The sequence below is a fragment of the Penicillium rubens genome (assembly GCF_028828025.1).
Source record: "Penicillium rubens strain IBT 27055 chromosome Unknown utg000003l_segment0_segment0, whole genome shotgun sequence".
Taxonomy (NCBI): domain Eukaryota; kingdom Fungi; phylum Ascomycota; class Eurotiomycetes; order Eurotiales; family Aspergillaceae; genus Penicillium; species Penicillium rubens.
In genome coordinates this window covers 9540710-9565425 of record NW_026890601.1, presented here as the reverse complement: position 1 = coordinate 9565425, position 24716 = coordinate 9540710, and the positions used below count along the sequence as shown (strand labels likewise).

Genomic DNA, 24716 nt, shown 5'->3' with positions numbered 1-24716 from the left:
GAGAAGGAAAAAAAAAGAAGAGAAATTGATTTCAAAGCAAATATGTCATCAGCCAATAAGACCATCCAGACTACTCACCGCCCTTCCCTGATCGCCCTTCCCCCCCTCTCTAGTCCTCCAGTCATACTCTCTCTTTCATCATTTCTCGTACATTCTGCAGCTCTTCAATCTTGCAATCCCATTTGCCTTCTATCTGTCCATATCAGCCTCGTGGTTGCCTAAGCCACACTTACGACCGCATTTTGACTAGCGGGGAATCTGTCCTCGCCTCAGGCCCCTCTTGTGACTAGAACCTCTTCTTCCTTTTTCCCCCTCCATATCCCAATATCGCCCCCAAATATCGCCTCCCCCAAATTTGGAATTCTTTTGATCTTCGGTTCTTGCGATTGATAAAGATCCAGCATCGGATTGTTGAGATTGTTCACTCGCAGATCCGGCCAAGCTGTGAAGTTCTATTGCGAGGATTGAGTCATCCTCCATCCCTCGTCGTTTTACGGCATCCATCAATATCTGTCACGGGCGGGAGGCCCGGTTGGACTCTGGATTGAAATCCATTCAATTTCCATCACACTTCCTCCTCGTCAGCCTCTCTATCTATCGGAAGTAGACCGCCACAATGGGTGATTACGAACGATACCAGCAAAATCTTTACCTTTCCCCAAACCAACAAGATCTCCTGCTCGCCGCCCTATCTTCCAACAACCCCAGCCAAAAGCCTCAAAGTGGCTCTCCCCAAATCAAGTCCTCGCAGAGCCCAGACGGAAATTCCTCGAACAGTCTTAGCGGCCCTCCCTCGGGCGGGTTTGACAATGCCCATGCCAACAATTTCGGGTTTGGGGATGATGAAAGTCCTTTCCTGGATTTCCCCCGGAAGTTGATTTCGATTTCCCGGGTTCCGCCGATCTGATTGGTGACCTACCGGGATCGGCCGACTATGATATTGGCGGGAAGCGAAAGTCTCTCGACGGCAAATCGGACATTGAAGGGGAGGAAACCGGGAAGAAGCGTAGGGAAAGTGAGGCCAAGAAGCCTGGTAGGAAGCCACTGACTTCAGAGCCTACTACGGTATGCCAATCCTGCTGCACGTGGAAGTTGCTGGGACTAGAGCCGTGAACTGACGTAATTGAGCAGAAGCGCAAGGCCCAAAATCGGGCTGCCCAGCGAGCCTTCCGCGAACGCAAGGAGAGGCACTTGAAAGATCTGGAGGACTCGGTGGAAAGGCTGCAGAAGACATCGGACATGGCAAACCAGGAGAATGGCTTGCTGCGTGCCCAGGTCGAGCGATTGCAGGTCGAACTCCGTGAGTACCGAAAGCGCCTTTCCTGGATGGCCTCGGGATCAGGAAACGCCATCTCGGCTATGAGCTCGAATTCCATTCCGAGTGCCCATTCCAAGGGCGCCTATGGCCTCCAAAATAATGAGTTTCTATTCGATTTCCCCAAGTTCGGCGATTTGCCTGGTGGTCATCTCTTCAACGGACAAGCCAACAAGAACGACCAATCTAAACCGAATAGCATCATCCCTCAGGCACCTGGTGTCTTGGGTCGCGACAGTCTGAACACTCCTTCGTCTCGATCCAACTCACTTTCCCAGTCGAACAAATCAAAATCCACCGGAACTTCCAACAACGCCGCGTCCGCCAAAGCAACCTACCCTGGCTCCAAATCTTCCGCGAATGATAACTCTACTTCGGAGAATTCTCCGTCGTCTTCATCCGACTCCCACCAGAGCCAGATGCTGTCATCGAATGGCACTTCCCCAGAACCAAGTCTGAACTCCCCTCCAGATAGACAGTACCGTGAGCTTGGACCCGGTGACTCTTGCGGTGGACATGTCACCACAGATGGCGAGAAATCCTTCTGTGAACAGCTTGGAATGGCTTGCGGCAACATCAGAAATCCCATCCCAGCGGTTCGATCCACTTCCCAGAGTGTTTCAAGCGGGCAGCCAACCCCAGTGGATGGCCCAGCTGAGGGCGTGGATTCTCAGGATCTAGGGATTGATTGGTTGGCTCACCAGAATGGCGGCCAGTTCGACCCGGTGCTCTTTGGTGACTGGCGAGAGCCCCAGGAGGCTGTCCTGTCTCAAGATTTCGGCTCTTTCTTCAATGAAGCATTCCCTCTGCCGGACCTAGGAAGTCCCTCCCACAACTTGTCCGAGGTCGCCACCGACGCGGCACCCAAGAAGAACCTCGTTGGCCATATTGATAACAAGCTCGAGGAAGATGAAGTTGTTCCAGGTGAAGACCAATCGCAGATGCTGTCATGCACGAAAATTTGGTATGTCTATGCTCACATAACTATTCAACAATGTGTCTTGTGGATTACTGACTTATTCCTTTTCTCTAGGGATCGTCTTCAATCTATGGAAAGGTTCCGCAATGGCGAGATCGATGTTGACAATCTCTGCTCTGAGCTTCGCACCAAGGCACGATGCTCTGAGGGTGGTGTAGTCGTGAACCAGAATGACGTTGACGACATTATGGGGCGAGCCAAGTAGCGAGTTGCTTCCAGGACGCTTACCATCACTGCCGCCCTCATCACAACTCATACTCGGGCTTAATTCACGACTCACGGACCAACACCAACCCATTGATACCTGCGCTCTTTTGATTTCTACGCATACCCATCATCGATTGTCATTTATGGGAGGGACCTTTCTCGGCGTCATGAATACAACACAGGATATAAAGAGGAAAACTCACAGGAGGGGAGAAATAACATCCAGTTCAATGGATATTTGATTTGAAAGCGAATCTTTTTGTCAATGCCATAGTGGCAATCTATCAGGGTCCCATCCCAAGAGGACAGCACATTCCTTCTTCTTTTCTCTCCCACGTTTGCCTAGTTATACTCTTTTTTCCCCTCTGTCTCTCTCTCTTGCAACAGTAATAATTGCCATTTGATTGTTTCACTCTGTGTTTTGATCCGCACCGTTGGACTTGGCCAGTGCGGACATGCCATTCCATGCCTATTATATGCTTCCTTTGCAGCCGGGATAGGACGGCTCTGCTTTGGGATGTAAATGTACTTTTCTTTTTTTTTTTGTACACAATCTGTCCAATTGATCTCCCTACTCTGTCACTTGACACATTGCTACCAGGCCAGCTAGATTGAACATACGGTAATAGGAAGACTTGTATGCGAGGATGAATACGGAGTACATGTAGCAATCTCGTAGGTCTACAGACTCCAGAAGAAAGCTGTAAGGGTATCGATGTGGTCCACGGACATAAAACTAAAGTACAAAGAGAAAAGAGGTGAAAGGATGTATTCTGTTTCTTTCTTTTTTTTTTCTTTTCTGTTTTTCCTTCTTTGATGATGCTCTTCTCTGCATCCATTCCTCCCTCTGCAAAACAAAAAACTAAAAGAAAAGAACACTCTCTGGAGCTCACCGAAGGTCTCTCACTTCGGAGTTCAGATCAACGCTGCAATTCGCGTTCACGTCCTGTCCCTGACCAGACTTGAGAACAAAGAACATAAAATATTGAGCGCTATCAGAGTCAAAAACGCAAAGATTTGCAAATGGGACGAGATAAAAAGTAAAAAAAAAAAAAAAAAAAAACACAAGAATTAGAATATCAGGTGTGTATGATCGAGACGTCGGCAGCAGGAGGAAAAATATGGCAAAGAAAATTCCATGTCACCGATCAGGCATCGCCGGATGTGACGGGCTTGTCGCTTGATGGGGCAGGAGAGTCATTTGGGCCGCTCTTGAAGCCACCCCGACCTCCTCCACGACCACCGCGGCCTCGCTCGCCACTGCCACGGCCGCCGCGGCCGCGGCCACCGAATCCACCACGGCGACCACCGTCGCTGTCACTGGCGCTCTGGTACCCACGCTGACCGGTATTGATGCCACCACGGGTGCTGGACTGCCAAGTTCCGGCATTGCCAACAGCACGGGTGCCGCGGTCCTCAAAGAACTTGAAGTTGGGCTTACGTGGCTGACCATGGGGAGTGGGACCAGACTTCTTCAGCTCAATAGGCAGGTGCTCCATAGCCGCCTTGGCCTCTTCGGCGCCCGCGAATGTCACAACGTGGTTGTACTTCCCGAGCTTCTCGATCTTAGTGATCTTCGATCTGTCCTCTTCAGAGATTAGGTCACGGACAGCCTGTTCGCTTTCCGCGCTTGTTACGAAGAGAGCATTTGCGGGCTTCTTCTCGGCCCGAGGTGCAGGTGATTCACTAGGCTTTTCGTGCGGGGCGGTGCCGTTAGTGTCGGCAGCCGTGGTCTTCTCTTCTCCGGCGGGCTGAGCAGAGGCGGCGACAGAGGGCTGGGGGCTAATCGTCTTGGGGAGCACGGGAACAGGAGAGGCTCTTGGTCCCTTCTGGCCCTGAGGAATGGGTGCGCGGGCGGGAGGGGCTTGGCCGAACTGGGGAGCCACGACTGGAGTACGGGCAGCGCCTGTCGGGGCGGGTGAGGCAGTGGTCGTTGGGAGACCGCTGGAGACAGGTTGAGGGGCACCACCTGCCTGGGGTTTACCAGTGCGGTGGGCAAAGTTGAATCCCTGAGCCCGCATTTCCGTTGCGATGCGCCCACCTTCAACCTCCAGTACGAGATATCCGAACGCGGCATCCGCCAAGTTGAAGTTCCACATGTTCTTGAACGCACTCTCGTCGACTTGTCCAGCAGCGTTACCGGCGGCAACGGGGCCGCCGAACGGATTACCGCCATTGGCAATGGAAGGCATCTTCTGAACAACATCCAGGGCATTCTCTAAGAGAGTCTTCTGCCCGTCATTAGAGGAGATAGCTGCCTCAACTTCAAGTCGGACCGTCTCCCAGACATCGTTGAATGATGCCTTGGAGGCAGCAAGCTTGCCGCGATAGTGATCCAGAGACGGGTTCACAGAGAACTCATTGTATGAGGAACCGTAACGGAAATGCAGACCAGCCGAAATGGAGAAATCGGCCTTGAGTGTAACTGAGAGCTGATTCAGCATGCCCTCGCGGGCAGGGGAAGCGTGGGTGACGAAGACACGAGTCTCGGAGGGGTCGTAGACGCGGTTCGCAGTGTCAATGAGTTCGCCCATTTGCAAAAGTGTGGTCCACATGGTACCTTGGCCGCCGGCAATAGTCGTCTTTCCTTCACCATTGTCGAAAAGTTTATGCATCACGACAGCACCTCCCAAACCTAGCAGACGGAGCTTCACACCGCCGATATCGAGAAGACGCGAGTTGGCTTCATCGATAATGTGAAGTTTATCTACCTTGTATTCACCCGAGCGGAACTTCTCCAGCACGCGCACATCTTCGCAGGCACCCCAAACTGTGTAAACTGGGACATCAAGGGTGATGCGCTTGTCCAGTAGCATAGAGAGCTCTGAAAGGGGCAATTGCTCGGGCGGGAAGCGCTGCTTAATTGACTGCTGGGGAGATACCTGTGCGATGGACCGTTTCACATTCTCGGGGAGGAGGGGGGGAATATTGCGCCACATGCTTCAGTGTCCTGTTCGTAGATCCGAGATTAGCTGATGCTGTCCAGTATATTTCGGTGCCCGGTGAGGCGAATGTGTTGGGCAGCAAGCACGCGGCGAAAAGCTTTGGGAGAATAAGAATACTCACTTGTCCGCAATTCGCTCGAGGGAAGTGTCATCGTAGAAACCAAAGTCACCTGTATGAATGATATGGTCCGCGCGAGCCTGCTTCGCGAGCTCGTTAAGAGACTTCAAGTTGCCTGTTTTATGGGGTCCAATTAATACTGTGTCACTTTGCCAAGGAAATAATTGCCAGAATGTAATTACCTCGCACGTCTGCAATGCACAAGATCCGTGTCGGACCGCTCTGAATCACTCGGCCATTGTTGGGGAGAAGCGGCGTAGCACCGGGGACAGGGCCCGCAGCGGCACCATTCGAGATAGGGTAGCCTTGAGCACCGAAGTTGGGGCGGGGCTAGAAATGAGAAGGAAGATGATCATATTAGCCAAGCTCTCAGGTAGCTCAAGATGTGGTATTAATCGCGATTAGAAGCTGGGGTGCGCAAATGCGAGGGGAGGTAAGGTTAAGGAGCCACTTACAGAAGCCATGGGGTTGTCGAAATTAGATAGATGTGGATGGGAGGATATGAAGTGACTGGTGAAGATGAAGGAGGGGAGAAAGAAGGGAGATAAAGGAAGGAAAAGGATGAAGGTGGTGTCGAGGGAAAAAGATGTCGAAGATTCACTTTCTCATCGATGAAGCAGCAGGCGTGACATGGAGATTAGGTAAGCTGCCCCTGGGCGGGCAGTACAACATACAAACAACAGTTTCTATTCATGCATGGGTCCTTTGAACTAATTAAATGATTAAGTCGATTGATTTGACTGATTTGACTGGTTTGACTACATTGTATTACTCTTGGCTGCTAGGGTATTGTTTCTTTTTATTTTATTTTTTCCTTCATATTGGCCCGGGACAAAGCACAATCTCACACTGAGCTTGTTATAGTCTAACATTGGAAGGGAGACAGGCTCTCCTTGCCCGATCATCTGGAGCAAGTACTCACATATATCCGTGCAAAGCAGACTGAAGAAGCTTAAATTCAATCTCAAGGTGTCTCGACTATCAGGTATGTAGCTATTCTATGTCCTCTATAGCGCAGATCGTGATAGCATGTATCAAAGTTCTTCGATATGATTTCCAAACAAATATTGCTGCCGATCCAGCTTCTTTTCCACAGGCTCCAGCACTGCTCCATGCTGACATGATAAAGATTGAATGGATCGAGGACCCTTCAGTGCCAACAACGCAAAATGTCCCCCAACAGTCGGACGGGCCCGACACAAGATAGGAACTCCTGGCTCATTTCCGTGTGCAGAAGTCGCAACATACCGATCAGAGAAGGGCCAGTTATGTTTTCCGTTGGCCATGAATGACCACAAGTCATCGACGAACTCGTCCCTGGTGCTCGTCTCAAAGGTACCAGCCAGCCACATATTCCAATCTGATTTGGCCCAGTCCTGGCGATTATCGAGAGGGACACCATATTCGCCGCGAACAGATCTGAAAAAGTTACTCCCCATTTGATAGGCAGCGTAGGGGAATGTCTCCAGGCCCAACAATACATCTGGGAAGAGATTGTATGGGGTTTTCCAAGTATCTGGCCAGTCAGGGTATTCCAGAACGAAATGTGTCTGGTATTTGTCTGTTCCTAGGCCTTGCTGGAAGAAAATATTTGCATGCTGCTCACCAATACGGGAGTAGGACCTATCTCCACTCATCTCCCCAAACGCCTTGAGGCCAACTGCAGCCTTGATTGCCAAATTCGTCTCGTTGGCGAGCGGTCCAGCTGCATCATTCGACGATAGCTGATTGGCAATATTGACACTATGGTCCACCAAGTAATCTGCATACTTCTGGAAAACCGCCATGTACTGCGAAGTCCAGTCGGTATCGCCAGTGGCTCGAACATACGCAGTAGCTAATATAAGCAAATTTCCACACTCCTCGATGGGCATTGGCTCTGCTTCCTGGTCGTCGTGGCCAATAGCATTGGGATAATGAGTGCCAAGGTCATGGATCATGTACGGCAAATGCCAGCGACCAGCAGCAAGGTATTTCATCACAGGCTCCAGCAACAGTCGGATGTAGTCCGGATCAATGACGTAATAAATTGGGAAGGCGGGCATTATCACATCGATTGTGTTGATATTTCCATCACTCGAAAGCTCCTTGATGAAAGCCAAAACCAGGCTGGTGTCGAGAGAGTCATTGGGAATGGCCAAGTCGATGCCTCCGTACGCTTGTCGGGTCGAAAGCGCCAGGATATCCGCGTACTTGGGACCTGCAGCGGCAGCAGATAATGTCAACAGCTCCCGGTCAAGCTTCAACGACTCTAGCAATGCGCTGCTGTAGTCATTGCAGAAGAATGAGAGGGCACTCGATGTGGTCGGGTACTCGGCACGATAAAAGCCTGTGTACTCTTCTCCCAGATAGTTGATGGCAGCTTCTCTCTCGTACCCGACCACGAAGTTTACAGAAAGCCCACCAGTGACTTTACCGAGATTGTGAGCCAGCGCGACTACACTTCCCGCGCCCCAGGCTTCATCCTCGCCATGTAGTTCACCATCCTCGACAAACAGACCTCGTACGCCCTTTGGACTTCCCGATAGGGCGGACAATCGAGTGTAGTTAGAAGGCCGAGAGGCGAGAATTGCTGAGCCCCAAAGAGCCATGTCATCCGCCTCGGCATACACCGGTGCGTCTTCGACTGTGAGCGAGTAAATGGCCAGGCCGTCTTGCTCTTCGAAGCTGCGTTGTGAGTGGCTTTCTCGGCCAGTCCACCTGGCATCTATATCCGAATAAATCTGGATATCATGACCGTGCGATCCAGATATCTGTACAGTTAAATAACCTGCCATTGTTAGCCAATAAATCCACTGTAATATATTGCACATAACCCACTAAAAGGAAGCGACTGCCGAACATAGTTTGACGGTGACACCGGCGACAAGAAATCGAGCGTGACTGCCACGGGGCCTGCCGTGAGATCAAATATTGAATGCGTAGCAGTAAACTCAGCCCGCCGCACCGTCGCAGGGCGGATATTGTTTGCGTCCGCGTCTGGCACGCCCATCAGACTATATGCCTGACCATTTACCCGGACAATCACGGACCAGCCTAACTCCTGGCCAGCCCAGAACTGGGGCTCGGCATAGGGCAATTGCTGTACTCGGTCGCTGGGCATCCACGTTGACAGATACGGGTTGCGCACTGCTAGTGGGTACGATGGTGGGAGAACAGGGTGATGCGTTATAGAACTCGATTCCTGGCCCGAGTAGAAAGATATCACTGATGCATACAGGGAGCCTAATCCCAGTGAACTTAGGTTAAATCGCATGTTGGAAATGGTGACCACCCGTGCATGTGTTGGAGGTTGAAATGTGTGACACACAGCGCACCGGGCGCATGTATTATAGGTGGCAATATGAACAACTCAATAGATATGACTGAATAATATCCAAGCCTTGGAGGGTAGTAAATTGTAGGAGTGAGAAGCTGAACGTTTCAAGGACTCCTTGCTGATCTTCCTGCGTCATATTTGGGGAATCCCCGCAGTACTTGCCTAGGCAGGTCCTACCTAGGTAAACCACCTAATTGGCATAAGGTGCGATTTGTCGGGGATTTGATGCAAAGAGCAACTGATGGATGATTTTCGAAAGAACTAGCTCTTGGACAGGTCAATGACCAAAAAGAAAAAGAAACCCTCTATTCATAAAACATCATAAAATTCATCTACTCCCATTTCTATATGTATCTATAACTGAGCCTTTTCAATTCGTCGCCCAATTTCATCGAAATGAATTTGCTTCCCAGACACCAGTGCCTCCTGCAGGTAAGAACCAATCTCAACAGCCTTGACGGCATTGGTCAACTTCATAGGAAGCGGCGTGTTGTCCAAGCAGGCCGCGGTGAAGTCATTAGCCTCCTGAACAAAGGCAGGGCTGAACCGACCCATGAAATTGTGAGGAATCTCACGAGTAATGCCACCGTTGTGGTACAAGTTGACAAAGTTTTGCTGGGGGTTTCCATTTACCGTCAACTTGCCCTCGGTGCCAATGATCTCAGTGGTGTCCTCCTGGCCGGCGGCCATCATGCGCGAGCAGTAATAGTAGGCAATCTTGCCATTCCAGAACTCCACGATCCCCACGGCATTGTCGTAGTCGTTGTACTTCTTCAGCTCTGGTTGGACCGCAGTGATACCGTGGGCGGAGATGCTCTTCGGAAGGACTTCGTCCCCAAAGAACCACAGACTGAGATCAATGTCGTGAACAGACATATCGACAAACACGCCACCAGACCAGGCTGCATATTCGACATAGAAGCCCGAGGGATCAAACTTGTCACAAGTCTGGCTGCGGATAATGGCAGGCCGGCCGATGAGACCCTGCTCCATCTTGGCGTAGGCATCACGGTACGAATCATCAAAGCGTCTGGAGAAGCCACACATCACCTTCAGATGGGGCTTCTTCTTAGCGGCCTGGACCACCGCTCTGCACTTTAAAGGGATTTCTATCAGCATTCGTCATGATTTTAAACAGGGAGAAGCCCGTACCACTTCGACATCGGTAGACAAGGGCTTCTCGCAAAGAACGTGCAAGTCTTGCTCAATAGCCTTGATTGTCTCTTCTGCATGCACCGAGGTAGCCGTGCCAATAACAACAGCCTGTAGACCGGGATGCTTGAGCATCTCATCGTAGTTGGTGTACAGAGTCACACCGTGGGGCTCCAAGTTCACTCTCCCCCATGCAATCTCAGCAGGGTCTGGGCTGAATGCTGCAAGAAGCTGTGCACGGGGTGTTTTCTGCAGGAAGTTGATAGCATGGAGCTTGCCGACTCGACCGAGGCCAGCCATGCCAACTTGTAATTTCTGAACCGTCATGTTTTTGGAGGGATTGAATAGGAGAGTTGAGAATGATTGATGTCTTTCTGAATCCTTAGTTCCCTGGGTCTTCGAGAGGGTTTAAATAGTTGAGAAAGAAGCTGCTCGATCTGCATCTTGAACAGTATATTGCTTTTGGTCTTACTTCAAGGTAATAGTCCCCGTCACAAAAGAGTAGAAAGTTAAGGTGAACGGAAAGAATTGCTGGAAGCAACGAAAGGGGAAAGGGAAAGGGGTTTGGCTTCCCCGCATCCTCCCGGTTAAACGATTTCCCTTTTCCTCTGCGATTGTTTTGGGGGCCCCGGGGGTTTTGCCCGGTTATGGTAAGTGGGTCATGCATACAAGCCCCGTGGGGGACGGAAAGAATTTCCTCCTTGCAAATCCCCTGCATGTCTCCAAGAAGAAATCGCCTGGTAACTGGCTGGTGGGTTAGCCAGTATTCAAAAATGAATATATGAAGATCTCTGCTAATTGACCTGCACAGCCAACGATGTCGTGGTAAGTCACCGGTAAGGATCAATATCAACGTACAGAGGTACTAAAACACAATTGCACAGTGCGACACCTAAAATGTAAGGATATTACCAAATTCTAACTGGGAAACTCCACGGTCCACTGATCCAGCATAGGCGATATTAATGGCCTTGGTTGCGAGCACTGCCAACAAGCTGGCGTGGATTGTGACAGGACCAATGTCAGGTTTCGCAATGGTCTCTCATTATCCAAAGAGGCTGAGCTTGCCTTCTCAGAGAGCTGCTGGCCCCAAGTACATGGCAAAGGTAGACGGACTAACGATCTACTGTTATCTAAATTTAACCGCGTATTCTAGTGCGCTTCCATGACGAAACGCCGGAGATCGCTAGCCTATACTCGACCATTCAGGATGGCCAGCCGGCTTTTACCAACGACCCTAGTTGTCTGTTACAAATAGGGCCGAGAGAGGAGCTCGATAGCCCAAGTGGCCTACTGGCAGAACAACCATATGCAGCTAATGGAGCCAATGAAGGCAATGCCTCGGCCCAATTCCCGGCTTTCACTGCAGAAAATGTGTCACCATCGATTCTATCATTGTCTTCTCCTAGATCAGTTCAATCAAGAACATCCTCTAACCCTTTGCAACCTCTAAGCGAAAGGGAAGCCATATTGTTGAGGAACTTCGTTGAGAATATGGCGCTCTGGGTGCGTATATGCCAACATACCCATCTGCAGCCGCTGATTAGAACAGGCTGATATCACGGACCCTCAACGTCATTTTGAAACAGAGGTTTCAGCCCGAGCATTGAAAGAGCCTGTTTTACGATATGCAGTTTTTGCATTTTCCTCGCGCCATCTGGACCGGCAGGACAACACCGATGTAACAGAGGCACTGCAGTACCATAATTGTTGCGTTCAACTGCTTATTCCAGCGCTTTCTGGGCCTCGCGAGCACATCACCGAGGATATACTCGCCGCAGTCGCTATACTTCGTCAACATGAAGAAATGGATGGTCAGTCATTGCGGACAAATAGCATCAAATAAATGCTCACGTATTCCAGGGGAGGACAATCAATTCCATCTGACTGGCACAACTCATATTCTAAATACGGTGTCAACCTTTGGCTCCTCTGGCGGCTTGGGCGAAGCTGCTGCTTGGCTTTGTTTGCGACAAGATATCTATATCTCGCTAACCAGCCAACGGCCTTTGCGGACCAACCTACAGAGCTTCTATCACTCAGATGTCTTTCAAAGGGATGACGACTTTGCCTGGTCAAGCAGAATGGTCTTCCTACTTGCTAATGTTCTCCAGGGTGCTTTCACGGACTCTAATATAGCACGTGGTACTGACCAGATCGAAGAGTGGTATTCCACTAAACCGCACACCTTCGACCCAGTCCGATCAGTCCCCCGAGGCCCGGGGCCAGACCAACGACTCCCTACAATTTGGATGCTGCTACCCGTGCATGGTGAATGGCCCCCATAACATGTGTGTATAGACAGCATGAGACTGACATCGGCTCAAATGCCTGGCAGTTATTGGCATCCAATACTACCATATCGCCAAGATTGTTCTGGCGCTTTCCGAGTCTCCACGGGCATCTTCCACCTATGAAAGCTTGCGGCATTCTCGAGCAGTGGAGGTTTGTTGACCACCAACATCTTTCGGTCTGTGCTCACGATGATGTTAGAAGAATGTACGCCACCATCTGCTCATGGTTCTCGGATTGGCACAGTCCAACGCAAAGGCCGAGAACACGTTATTTACTGCACGTCATAGTCTACTCGCCTGTGAGCTGCCAATGTTAATTTCTGATGGGGTATTGAACATTGAACTGACTAATTGACTTGGCAGGGGGTTGGGTCCTTCGACATCCCCTCGACCAAAGGGCTGCGGAGTCACTATTGCAAGCCATGCATGCAAGGACTGGTTGGAATATGGATTCGTTGATCCAGACATTACGCGCCCAATGGCGAGAGGTTGACGAGAATATGGAGTAAAGAAAAAGGGTTGAAGACCAGTCTATTCAATAAAAATACCCAGAATTTTCTCCAAGACTGTATACCAAAGGGGTGTGTCAAGGGGAAGATCTCAATCTCAGGGGGACTCATACGTAGTCGCACCCCACCCCTTTCTCCGAATCCACGAATCCATTTAAGTGGCTCTCTTTCCTTCGATCAAGTCTGTATAATATTCTCAAGTCATTCAAATTGACGTACTAAAGTACTGGAAGAAGTACTCGATATCCTCTTGAAACACCCCGATTTCACCCCAAGTTCCCGGTGTCTCACCCCCGCAAATTCAACGCGCTAGTGGCCGATCGTCATTGCCTCGGACATTCGAGTCGCGCGTGACAAGGGCACTTCGTATTGGCCTCCAGTCTCTTTTCCCCTCAAAAACCATGAACGCAATCATCGGACTATTCCTCGGGCTGGTCCCAGGAAGTCTACTGACATCCGATCTCCCAAATTTCGACGGATCGAGGAAACACTACTATATACCCATCATGCAAAGCTCAAATTCCCCGACCAAAGAGCACAAGACCACACCATTTCCACATTCAAGCCCATCTCCTCCTTCTTACAACGACGTAAGCGGGCCCGTTATCATAAACGAATATGGCAAGCCCCAATTCCTATCACAAGAGGAAGAGGTGGAGCGACAACATCGACTGCAGCAAGCAGTGCGCGAGAAGATGTTAGGGTTACCACGAACGACACACTTCGAATGGCACCAGGGAACATCAGGGACTACGGGAACTGTGAACGAGGAACTACCATTACCGCTATATACACCCCGAGAAGATGAGAAGAAATGATGTCATGGCAAGTGCTGTTTGGATATGCAGTATTGACAGAGCCTTGCATTCATTCCCTTGCACACGGGTTGAGCCTCTACATGTGGCGGGTACGAACTGCAGTACTCTTATATACTGCAGGAAGGGGTCTTTGTATGATAATGCATGGAGGGTTGGTTCGCCTTTTAATTCTATGGCCGTATCCACTATTTGTACAAGTATGCGATTGTAAATGTATGGCGGGGCTAGTTCCGGAACAGTCTCAAGCCACCTTCCTCCCGATCAACATCTTCATCTTCGTCACTGGCATCCTCATCGCCTTCGCCGAGCAAACCACTAGCCGTTTTGCCGAGCAGAGAAGCAAAGAACTCATCTCGCGCGCGCGTAGACCAGGAGCCACGGTCCTCGGGGGCCATGAAGTTCTGAAGCTTTTCATGCACATTATACTTCATCTTGCGGCCCTTAGAAGCACGGGTATCAACGTCTCGCTTCACCTTATCGTTGCGCATACCAGTGATGGGGTGAATAGGCAGGCGTGAAGGAAGCTGGTGCAGGTTGTCAAAGCCACCGGTTACAGAATCGGCTGACATGCGCTGCTCAACGAGATCACGCAAAAGGGACTGGTAGAATGCTCCATCATCGTAGAGAGGTTCTTGTTGATCAGATGTGCGTGAACGCTTGGAGGATCGTTCTCCAATCTCTGTGGCGACTTGAGCATCGAGGACGGCTGTGATGGTCTGTTGGCGACCGGAGGCAGAACCGAGCAGTTTGCCTCTGGCATTAGGGATAGATGCAGAGGTGCCACGGACTTTCGAGGACCACTTGTCGAGAATGGAACGGCGGTGCGAAATGGACTCAGACTCCAATTCAGCCATGCGTTCCCATAGCGAGGCGGAGCTGGTAGTAAGGGAGGCGGGGGAGGGTCGCTTGCGCTTTTTGCTGCCTTCTTTGGCGGTAGCATCGGCCAGGGCAGTACGCAGACCTTCGAGAGTCGACCATAATGCCAGCGCGGCTGACTCCGCCGACTTAATTGCTTCCTCATCAACAACTTCCTCTTCGTCTTTCATCGCGTCCTCTCCATCTGCTTCGTTCTCCGAGCCCAAGACAGCAGCAATACCGTTGATAGACGTCAGCCCACCCTGAAGCTTCATTCGCGCGTTAAGAAGCGCGTCAAAAGTGGTACGTTGTTGCTTGACAGCCTTTCCCTTCGTAGCATCGGCCTTGGCTGCCGAGGATATTGTCGCAGCAATAGTCTTCTGATCCGTAGCCATTAGTTTGCGAATCTCGTCGCGGTCACCGGACGGTCCGTTTGTCTCGCCATGTCGGACATCGTGGCGGGGCTTCTTGGAGTGCTGGTGCACTACCTCAACGCCCTCCTCACTTTCATCCTCATCATCCTCCTCGCTCTCTTCATCATCCTCATCCTCGCCTCCCTCTGTGTCCTCATCGGAACTCTCCTGGGCCAGGGCGTCGTCGCTGCTGGCAAATTCTTCGGAGCCGGACGAGATGTCTGAATCCTCGTCATCCTCGTCACTCTCAGCGCCTAGCGCTGCCCGGCTGACTCGGGCACCATCATATTGTTTCCCCAGAGGGAGGGGATCATCTTTGCGGAGCTTTGCTTTCCTGTCTGATTATTAGCGAGTTGTTGATACCAAATACACCTATTTTTACACACCCGACAGTCTCATAATGCTCTCTGCCTGTAGTCACTTCTCCTTCATTTTCACTTTCATCATCACTTGACTGTTGGCCATTATCGATATCCTCGGGATCAAAATCTGAACGTGAAGTAAGCATTGAATGTCCGGTACTCAAGAGAATCTGATGCATGAACCATACCTTTAGGAGTGGGATCTTCAAAATCAGCAAGCTGATCAGCTAGGGAACGAGCTGCGCGTGGTTTGCCCATAGTGTTTGGTATGGGAGAGTAGAGAGTTGACGAGCAACTTTTTTTATTGGTTTTTCCGGATAACGGACTATTACTCCTTTCTAGGTTTAGCGTCTGCGGGCGGTATATTTTCACGTGGGCGGTATACAGCATGGGAGCTTTAACTACTAAAGGCGGTCGGGCCTTTTACTGGCAGTATCACAGCGGATATCTTGCTCTGCATCTTGGAACGACTTTCTGTTACTCACGGACTATCGGGTCTTACATTCTTCATTCTTCTCTGCCTTGTTTGGCCTGCCAGAATGTTAGTTTCTCCATTTGTGGTCGTTACCAGAGGCACGAGGCTTTTTTCCACATGTCGAGCTCTTCAGCATGAGAATCCTTTGGTTAGTTGTCACTCTACATTTTGGAGCTCCTCTCGGTTCACTGATTGTTCCAAATAAACATTCTTGCGAGGCTTCAAGGTTGTCTAATTGGCTTACATTGACTGACTATAAAAAAAACAGGGGCTTCCACGCTCTGGTACCCCGCCAACTTTCCGTTCGCGCCGAGGGCTGCCAGAAAAGCGCAAGATTCGAGATGTCAAGAAAGTTGTTGCGGTCTCGTCAGCAAAGGGAGGCGTTGGAAAGTCTACGATAGCGGGTATGTTAACATTCTTCGTTCCTATCTATGTCTCAAGCCTGCCATAACGCAAGACCTGTGAACCAAGTGGAATGAACTATCGCTAAAGAGATCTTGCCAGTCAATCTCGCACTATCATTTGCACGCCGTGGTATTAAGACTGGAATTCTTGACACCGATATCTTCGGTCCCTCTATACCTACCCTCCTAAATCTCTCCGGCGAACCTCGCCTCGACGAAAGTGGGTCTCCCTTTTAAGCTTATCAGCAGCGAAGCCATGATCAACATGCTTATGAACGTTGCCAGACAACTGCCTCGTCCCTTTAACAAACTATGGCCTCAAATCGATGTCGATGGGCTACCTTCTCCCCCAAACACAAGCTGACAGCACAACCGGCGAACTACCGATGGACACCACACCAATCTCATGGCGCGGACTAATGGTAACCAAAGCCATGCATCAGCTCCTCCACTCAGTATCATGGGGTCCACTGGATGTCTTAATCCTCGATCTACCTCCAGGAACCGGCGACGTGCAGCTCACAATCAACCAAGAAGTCATCATCGACGGGGCAGTGATTGTATCAACGCCGCAGGACATCGCACTCCGCGACGCAGTGCGCGGCATCGGGATGTTCCAGCGAATGGAAGTGCCCGTGCTCGGAATGGTGCGCAACATGGCATATTTCGCCTGTCCACAGTGCGGGACTCAGACTCGCATATTCTCACATGGTGATAACCACCACCACGTGCACGGCGAGAACCACGGTGTCGTGGCTGAGTGCAAGCGCCTCGGGGTGGACTTCCTTGGTGACATCCCTCTCGATGCCCAGGTGTGCGAGGATGCTGATCGTGGGATGCCGACGGTTGTTGCGGAGGAGAGTGTTGAGCGCAGTGCGAGGCGAGAGGCTTTCCTTGGTGTTGCTGAGCAGGTGGCTCGGAAGATCGGTCTTGATTGGCACTGAAGGGTCAATTCGACTTACCTAGACGTAAAGTTATGAACATTGTATATTATTATATTAGACTTGCATCATCCAGTGGCTGGCAACTGGCTATTTATGCTCTCGGAATTCGTGGTTTTTTCTCATTTGGGATGTAGACAATAACCCCGACCTAGGCTGGAATGGCAGCCATGGGATACAGCTTTCCCCTCGAGGATACATCCCAATCTATTCAGCTGCAGAATGGCCCCGCTTGCCGGGGGATCGACAAGAGATGCCTTGCATCAGGAGAAACATATGTGTTGACTGAAGAACCTTTTGAAGAGTGAAGCTACCGAAAACGAAGAGTCAAAGGATAGCGCATAATAGGTAACACGCGAGGAAAGGAAAAGATGGGTATTGATGTGATGTAACTACATGTAGATATCATCAACTTTGGATGGCACATATGCGCGGTGATATGTACGCCACTTAAACTGAGTCGTTGTGCAGTGAGCTATCCAACGAAACACGAAATTAACGAAATGAAATGCGAAGTCGCTAAATAGAGCTTCAACAAAACATCCCAAAAAAAAAAGAAAAAGAAAAAGAAAATCCAAAGAAATAGGAAAGATCTGAAGAGACAGTCCAAGAAGTCACAGATATTGGGATATGTTCATAGATGGCAAATTTACAAGGCTTACTCGGCGGTTTTAGACGCCTCTCGGTGCGATATCGAGTCCCGACCAGCCGCAGACAAGACAGATAGAGTATCTGTAGAGCGACGGCCATTTTCGCCAGCCATAACTGGGGCAATAACACCCCGTGCATCCGTCACAGCGCGGGTGCTAGCGGTATCAGGTGCCATGCTCATATAGGCGACGGAGTCCTTGTCGCCGCCAACAGTACTGGCAGTGTCTGACAGCATCTCGCTTCGGCCAGCGGCTGATCCCGCAGCGGATGATGGCCGGTACCTGCTATGAGCTAAGGAGAGATCGGATTTCATCGGGAGACTTCCTGCTGCATGAAATAAAGCCCTCGTGCTGGCGTTCTCGTCGGCGAATTTGTTGTTGTTCACCCCGGGCAATATAAGGATTGGGGCGGCGCTTTTCTGCGAGAGAGTTTGAGAGATGGTCTCGGGGTCTGTGGACATGCGTGCAGTAGAAGAATCACCGTTACTGAGGTTTTCCTTTTTATCCCGGCGTACTGCCGTGTAGCCGTTAGGTTGCGATTTGTTGGCAATATCTTTGTCTGTGGCTTTTTCAGTTCGAGGATTCGTCGCCGGGGTGCTAGACCATGCTCCAGCCTGCCCAGTATCAGTGCTAACGCGGGTGGAACGTCGACCTGACTGTTCGGCCCGCTTCTCCATTTCCACTCTGCGCTCGTCGTGCTTGCTTCCCCAGCCGCTCCACATCATCATGCCGTAGTTCTTCTTGGCATGTCGCTTGGGTAGTACGCCAGGCGCAGCTCGTCGGGCGGCCAAAGAGCTCGGGGGAGGACATTCACCGTCGAAATCTTGGAAGCCATGCGCCAGCTCTTTCAGGCGTCGGCTCTGAACCCGGAGTTTCTCCTTCGCAAATCTGATATCCCATTCCTTCTTTGCGTCCAACCACATTCGGATGAGCGAGGGGTTGATTGCCCCGACTTGGGCAGGGGGTAACTGTAGCACTGGGTAGGAAGAGGGAGGATCTAGTGGGAAGACATGCCCTCGTTTATCGATTCGTTGGCGTATCATATATTGATGGAACGCTGGAAGAGGATCCCCGGCCTTGCCGACAGAGGAAGGCCCTGGTGCGCCAGGCGGGCTGTTTAATGCGGTCTGAGGCCCCGGCACATCTTCATCTTCTAAGCTACTTGACGAAACGGCTGAGAGAGCACTATCATCCACGATCTCAACCTCGCCATTCTGTGCACGTGCTAATGCCCAAGAGCCAAACTGGGAAATGGAACGGAACATGTACTTGGCTGGTCGCGTAAAACTCAGAGTGGGAGCGACATGGCATAGGTTGTCCCAGACCTGAAATTGTACATACGTTGGTTCGTACTTGTTCAGGGTCTCCCGGGTAGGATCGTTCTCATCGAGATACACATCGCTGGGTGGGTATGCTGTCGGGTTGGCTGCTTTGTGGGCGACGTAGAATTGCTCGTCACGAAGCGTCTCACCACCGCCGCTCAGTATTTGCAGAGGAGGCAGGCCACCCAGAGAGGGTTGGAGGACTGGCGAAACCAGGGGGTGGGACATTAATTGATTCGTGGTGTACAACTGAATTTGGTCCTTGAGTTCGACCGTCTTCCCATCCAGGACAACGTGAATATTATCAGGTTCGGCTTGCAAACTAGCAGGATTCGGGGCTTGCTGCTGGCCAGGATAGGCATGTTCGGCTGGGGGTGGGGAGTCCTCGTGGACAGTATAACCACGGATGGCAGTCTCCTCAGCATTGCTGTTCGGTTGGGGAATAGCTTTTTTAACATCCTCGGCAGTCACTATTGGTTGGCGCGACATTCTTTTCATTTCCAGGATATCATCGGCATTGGGAGGAGGCCAGGCAGGTGAGGGTTTATGGCGGAAGCCATACGGAGGGATATAATCGCCTGGGTTGTCCTCAACAATACTCGGGAAAGAGTGAGTCAAATCAACCCAAGGCGAAATCAAGATGGCGCCTGCGGGTAAAGGAATACCCTGATCTCTCATGATGACCAGCATCGATAGAGCCAGGCCTCCGCCCGCAGAGTCCCCAGCAAGAATGATTTCTTTTGGTTCATAGAGCTTGAGCAGCCAGAGGTAAGCCGCCATGCAATCATGCAGGCCACATGGGAAAGGGAACTGCGGCGACAGTCGATACTCCGGTGCAAATACACGTCCCTTCAGTTTGCGCGCATGGCGCTGCAACATGTACCGATGTGTGTCGACACTTCCGAAGAAATAAGCCCCACCATGGATATATAGCATCACACGGTTACAATGCCCACCGGCCCCCTCCGTTTGATTGTAGTGGTTCCGCATCTCAATCCACTCCCCCTTCAGCTCTTCGGACGGCCCGCGCCATTGCCACCATTTCTCTCCCCCCACTCTTATGACCCCCCTGGGGCCCAGCTGCTTTGTGACAGCGTCCGCAGCGGCGTACAGGAACTTGTCGGGGATTGTAATGGTCTCGGTTCTCACCCAATGTGGGCTTGGGGCCCATTGGCGCGTGAATGCCTGGAGGTCTTCGACAGGGTGCTTGGATGCATAGAATAGAAATTGACGAACAATCTGGATACCCTCATCGTAGGTAATGTGAACACTGGGTTTGTTATGTAGCGATTTGCGATTCAGGTACTATAGATGATGCGCCGTCAGTCAGACTATCTCAGCCTTGTCAGGACATTCCACGGGGACATACGTGACTGATTAGAGTGTGAAGGACAGTGGGAGTCAATGCCACACCTAGTGCGACTGTATGTAATGGCATAATGGATCTGTTCGGGGGGAGTAGTATGCCAGGTTTCGCGAAATCCGAGGGAAACCAAGAAAACCAAAGAAACCAAAGCCAATAATGATATTTAAATGAAAGGCAAGATTGGTCCGATCGCGAAATTGGCCGACGTCATTTAAGGAGCGGAAAAGGGGGATTTGAAGGAGAATATCAGTAAATTTGACTTGAAAACCACCAAGCGACGAAAATAAGACAGGGGGAAGATGATGTCATCGGGGAAATGGATCTGCGGGAACGCGAACCTCCGATCCTCTTTACCCCAGACCTAAGACCTACCTAGGTAGAGATAGGTAACTAGATGTTCCTAGGTAGGTAATCTCCATGTCATTCCAGATCACGTCTCCTCGGCCTTCCAGTCCAGCTAACAATCGCAACATAAACCATCGCAACGACACCAGCAACAACACTAGTTGCAATGATGGCTCCACGCGGTGCATTCGCAAGCTTAAACCCAAGCCCAACATTGATGATACCTAGGATGATCATCATCCGTCCAAACCAGCGATGCATATAAGCGAAAGGTCCTTTACCACCCGTCTTCCGGAAGAATCGGTGCTGTAACAGGCCCATAGCAGGCTGGAAAAGAACAAGACATGGTACTATGATCACCCCGATGATGGTATGGTAAGAATCGATCAATTCAATCTGCCGTGCTAGGGAAATGCCAACTCCAAAGCCTGCAGTTACCACGGCCAAAGTGAAGACTTGGAACGTCCCGTGGACGTTCACCGTCCATTTGGATGGGAAGATATGAAGTCCGAGCGCGAAGGAAGGGAACATGACCACAAAAGCCACAATCATGAGCACAGCATGAGCTGTCTTTTTCCTCTTGGCTGTGCTTCGGAAAGCCGCGAAGCCCGGATCCTCTTCACTGGAGGAGACGGGTGCTCGGGCCATTTGGGCGAAAGGATTCGCTGAGCTGCCGCCCGTCGCTTCTTTCAGGTCGATGGTCATGACACCGTGATCATCATGTTGGGTGATACTCTCAGACAAACTGACTGAATTCAGGGACTCTCCATATTTAACGGCCCAGATCCACGGACTTGAGGAGCCGTTCACATTTTCTGTTCCTCCATTCCATTTTAGACAGGTGTCGCATCGGACATTGGCAGTGATGACTCCGTCGTGCACACCACTGCCATTCAGAATTGTGATCTGGGCGTCCTTGTTATACAACGGTTCAATTTCCCCGACGCCCGAACGCGGAGAAACGGTGACAGTGTTGCCAGACGTGTACACGACGAACATGTTGGCGCCTGCCATTTGCATTCCTTGACCCAAGGCAAACCACTGCACTTGGCGGGTAGAATTTATCTGGAAGTATATGGGGCCCGAGCCCGATTGAGAAGTATTATCGGGGACATTGAAACTATAGGTGATCTCGTCGTGCCCTTGAGGATGAACGCTGTGAAGTTGAACTTGGGCCAGGGCAGGCATGGCCCAAAGCCAAGAGAGAATATGCCGAACCATTGAGAAAAGAGAAAGGTTGAGACTGATTACTCGGATCTTACAAAGGACACGCCCCTATAAATACCTCCCGGCTCTTTGTTGCACGGTTGAGATGCCAATTGGGCTACGTGAGGCCAAGTCTTTGTGGTCGTGACTTTCGAATTTCCATGGATATTTGGAAAGACTGTCAAAGGACGAGATATATTATCTTACTGTTTGCCTATTGGAGTAGCTTAAACTGACGAATCTCATTTTGTGTCTCAATTTTGTAAGTTACCTTAAAGTCGAAGGAATACGACTTTGCTGCGCCTCACGTCAAACCTTGGTCAATGCTCAGCCTCATCAAATAAGGCCATTGTAAATCCCGATGAGTTTCTTTTTGGGGGAGAGGGGGTAAAGCATGAGTGGTCTATCGACGCCGCTGGAACCTATGCCACGGCCAAAGGTCTATACAATTTCGATTGTTTATAAGGTTTTGGTTAAACTGATGCAGAATATGGGGAAATAGGGAAGTAGGGTTATGCATAGTTTCAAGGTTATGTCTCTGTGTATATGTCTGTGTGTACATGAGAGAATATCGTAGCGAAGGGGAAAGAACACAATGAACACGATTCTATGTTATTCCTTTGAATCCCAAGCTATTTGTAGAACGGAATTGCTTTTAGCTCCTGGGACTTCCCTTCGGCAACGTCTGTGAAAGCTGTACGATAATCTACCAGTGAAGGCGACTTTGCCTTTGTGTCCGGAATAAAAGGTCGAGATACATCTCGATCTGTAGAATGTAATTTGGTACTACTCGTGATCAGGTTGGCCATTGCCAGACCGGCATGGCTGGTATTATCAATCCGCCGTAAGCAGGGGCTTCCTAGGTTGACCAGGTGGCTTATTCATTTTTTGTCAGCTTCAACAGGACGGGAACCCCTTGGATTCAAGCAATTGGAGAATGTCCCCGATATCCCCCATATCTGCAATGGTTCGGGGTTTCCCGGAGAGTCGTGACGAATCATCGAGCACCCGTGATCGACGCTCTCAGTCTTACCGACGCATGTACAATCCCCTTGGTCTTCTTGGAGTCGCCAGCAGAAAATCGCCCATCTACGCGATTTTCGATGTCATTATAGCGTAAGTGGTTGAATAAGCACCTCTAGTCATCTGGGTGTATAGATGTCATCAATTGATATAAAGGCCGTGTACACCTAAAGAGACATATAAAAAGACATATAAAAAGACATATAAAAAGACATATAAAAAGACATATAAAAAGACATATGGATGTAGCTAGGTAAAGAGGTAGAAAGGCCAGAGTCTGCTCCTTCTCATCATTGTTTATGAAGTCACCTTGTCTTCGGCTCTTCTCCTCCTCCCTATCTTTTCTTCTATACTCCATCAAAACTCCAGATCAACCATCGCCAGCACAAGGCAATTACCACCACCTCTTTCTCCTAGAGTGGGCACATATTCTACCTACTCTCCATCAATGAGGTAAGAATGACTACCTGAAAGCTTATGTGAAACCTACATATATGTACACTCCACCCAAGTCTGGCTTCTGAAGGTCGTAGATTTCATTTCTCTTTCGATTCTTTTATCAGGAAACCTCATACTATTGAGCACTTTCAGACATGTTGGATAATTCAGTCAACCCAGACCTCGAGTGTTTCGATGCATTACCCGACACCTTCAAGGCCGATGGTCCAACAGCTGGCGTTATTCGCACTCGTATGGCACAACACATCAAAACCATTCAAGTGGTCAAATACCTGCGGTTCACAAACGTCCCACCCAGCTTGGTAGAACGAGACTTCTCCAAATCTACGAAGATGATGTACAACTACGAGACACGGTCGCTAATTTTGAAGCTAGCGGATGGGGCCCACGAAGCGTTGAAGGCGAATATCCGGACGGCACTGACTCTTGCGCTGTACAATACGGGATTAAATTGGTTGATTATACCAACAGGGTCTAAACGCGTCAGAGGCGGGTCCTGTTTTAAAGAGCCCGACGAGTCATGGGTCCCTCGGTCACATTTGCCAGGGCGTGATAGGAAGTGGCCAACTGTTGTGATGGAAGTTGGAGTGTCAGAGTCGATCGAGAAACTAAAATCCGATGCAGTATGGTGGCTCGCAAACTCCGTAGGCCAAGTCAAGCTTGTGGTCATTGTGTCGATCAATCAGACTTCTCCAGAGATCACCTTCCAGACGATTGTCCTAGACACAGCCACTGCTATACCAACTGTGCGGCAGTCAGTTACCACATCTCGCGTGCCGAAACAACCCGACGCTCCGATCACTACTAGTCCCGCAGAACCTTTGATCATCAGGTTCGAGGAGATGTTATGTCGCCAACCAGTTCCCCCTGAGCAAGACCTCCAGATTTCTCTTGGTGAGTTGGAAACAGCCTCACGCTACGCCTGGATGGAGCAACAGCTATAAGTCTACGCGTCCTAGGTCGTGATCTTAGTGTTTTTCATTTTTTGGCTGTATGTTTAGCTCGACTTTTATACCTTCACGGCGTAGCTTAGCTTCTTCAAAGAATCACGCCATCTTTAGCATGTTCAAAGCTACACAAAAATCATCGCGCACGGCGAGGTTCCATGTAAATATTAAATCTTCGTCACCTAACAAGAGCTTCTACAAGCTTATCTAACTAATAATATATCAGACCTCATAGGGAGACGCAGGTAACTCTGGTGATTCTCCTCCACCCACAGCTCAGCCAATTTTCACT

The 24716-nt window shown here is 50.2% G+C and overlaps 10 protein-coding genes across 10 annotated transcripts; 5 read left to right on the top strand and 5 right to left on the bottom strand.

The window, feature by feature from the left end:
• Positions 1-616: 616 nt before the first annotated feature.
• yap1 (putative bZIP transcription factor AP-1/Yap1) lies at positions 617-2499 on the top strand (the record flags this gene model as incomplete). Its single annotated transcript, XM_061214894.1, has 4 exons — positions 617-848; positions 875-1065; positions 1132-2279; positions 2349-2499. 4 exons carry the CDS (start codon positions 617-619, stop codon positions 2497-2499), a joined length of 1722 nt encoding a protein of 573 aa, XP_061069325.1.
• Positions 2500-3649: 1150 nt separating this feature from the next.
• On the bottom strand, positions 3650-6028 carry N7525_009898 (uncharacterized protein; the record flags this gene model as incomplete). Its single annotated transcript, XM_061214893.1, has 4 exons — positions 3650-5441; positions 5568-5679; positions 5747-5894; positions 6020-6028. 4 exons carry the CDS (start codon positions 6026-6028, stop codon positions 3650-3652), a joined length of 2061 nt encoding a protein of 686 aa, XP_061069324.1.
• A 570-nt stretch (positions 6029-6598) lies between these two features.
• On the bottom strand, positions 6599-8820 carry N7525_009897 (putative glutaminase; the record flags this gene model as incomplete). Its single annotated transcript, XM_002563954.1, has 2 exons — positions 6599-8334; positions 8385-8820. 2 exons carry the CDS (start codon positions 8818-8820, stop codon positions 6599-6601), a joined length of 2172 nt encoding a protein of 723 aa, XP_002564000.1.
• A 417-nt stretch (positions 8821-9237) lies between these two features.
• On the bottom strand, positions 9238-10362 carry N7525_009896 (putative NAD binding Rossmann fold oxidoreductase; the record flags this gene model as incomplete). The annotated part of the gene is made up of 2 exons (XM_002563953.2): positions 9238-9978; positions 10036-10362. 2 exons carry the CDS (start codon positions 10360-10362, stop codon positions 9238-9240), a joined length of 1068 nt encoding a protein of 355 aa, XP_002563999.2.
• A 334-nt stretch (positions 10363-10696) lies between these two features.
• N7525_009895 (uncharacterized protein) lies at positions 10697-12838 on the top strand (the record flags this gene model as incomplete). The annotated part of the gene is made up of 10 exons (XM_061214892.1): positions 10697-10786; positions 10847-10860; positions 10920-10934; positions 10987-11141; positions 11192-11541; positions 11588-11849; positions 11899-12306; positions 12374-12480; positions 12529-12628; positions 12693-12838. The coding sequence occupies 10 exons, from the start codon at positions 10697-10699 to the stop codon at positions 12836-12838; spliced, it is 1647 nt and encodes a 548-aa protein (XP_061069323.1).
• A 401-nt stretch (positions 12839-13239) lies between these two features.
• On the top strand, positions 13240-13656 carry N7525_009894 (uncharacterized protein; the record flags this gene model as incomplete). The annotated part of the gene is made up of 1 exon (XM_061214891.1): positions 13240-13656. The coding sequence occupies one exon, from the start codon at positions 13240-13242 to the stop codon at positions 13654-13656; it is 417 nt and encodes a 138-aa protein (XP_061069322.1).
• Positions 13657-13880: 224 nt separating this feature from the next.
• On the bottom strand, positions 13881-15544 carry N7525_009893 (AATF family protein; the record flags this gene model as incomplete). Its single annotated transcript, XM_002563951.1, has 3 exons — positions 13881-15258; positions 15311-15413; positions 15475-15544. The coding sequence occupies 3 exons, from the start codon at positions 15542-15544 to the stop codon at positions 13881-13883; spliced, it is 1551 nt and encodes a 516-aa protein (XP_002563997.1).
• Positions 15545-15825: 281 nt separating this feature from the next.
• N7525_009892 (Mrp/NBP35 family ATP-binding protein) lies at positions 15826-17109 on the top strand (the record flags this gene model as incomplete). Its single annotated transcript, XM_002563950.1, has 4 exons — positions 15826-15909; positions 16030-16165; positions 16266-16385; positions 16451-17109. 4 exons carry the CDS (start codon positions 15826-15828, stop codon positions 17107-17109), a joined length of 999 nt encoding a protein of 332 aa, XP_002563996.1.
• A 655-nt stretch (positions 17110-17764) lies between these two features.
• On the bottom strand, positions 17765-22010 carry N7525_009891 (uncharacterized protein; the record flags this gene model as incomplete). The annotated part of the gene is made up of 3 exons (XM_002563949.2): positions 17765-20383; positions 20448-20500; positions 20879-22010. The coding sequence occupies 3 exons, from the start codon at positions 22008-22010 to the stop codon at positions 17765-17767; spliced, it is 3804 nt and encodes a 1267-aa protein (XP_002563995.2).
• Positions 22011-23611: 1601 nt separating this feature from the next.
• N7525_009890 (uncharacterized protein) lies at positions 23612-24421 on the top strand (the record flags this gene model as incomplete). Its single annotated transcript, XM_002563947.1, has 1 exon — positions 23612-24421. The coding sequence occupies one exon, from the start codon at positions 23612-23614 to the stop codon at positions 24419-24421; it is 810 nt and encodes a 269-aa protein (XP_002563993.1).
• Positions 24422-24716: the final 295 nt, after the last annotated feature.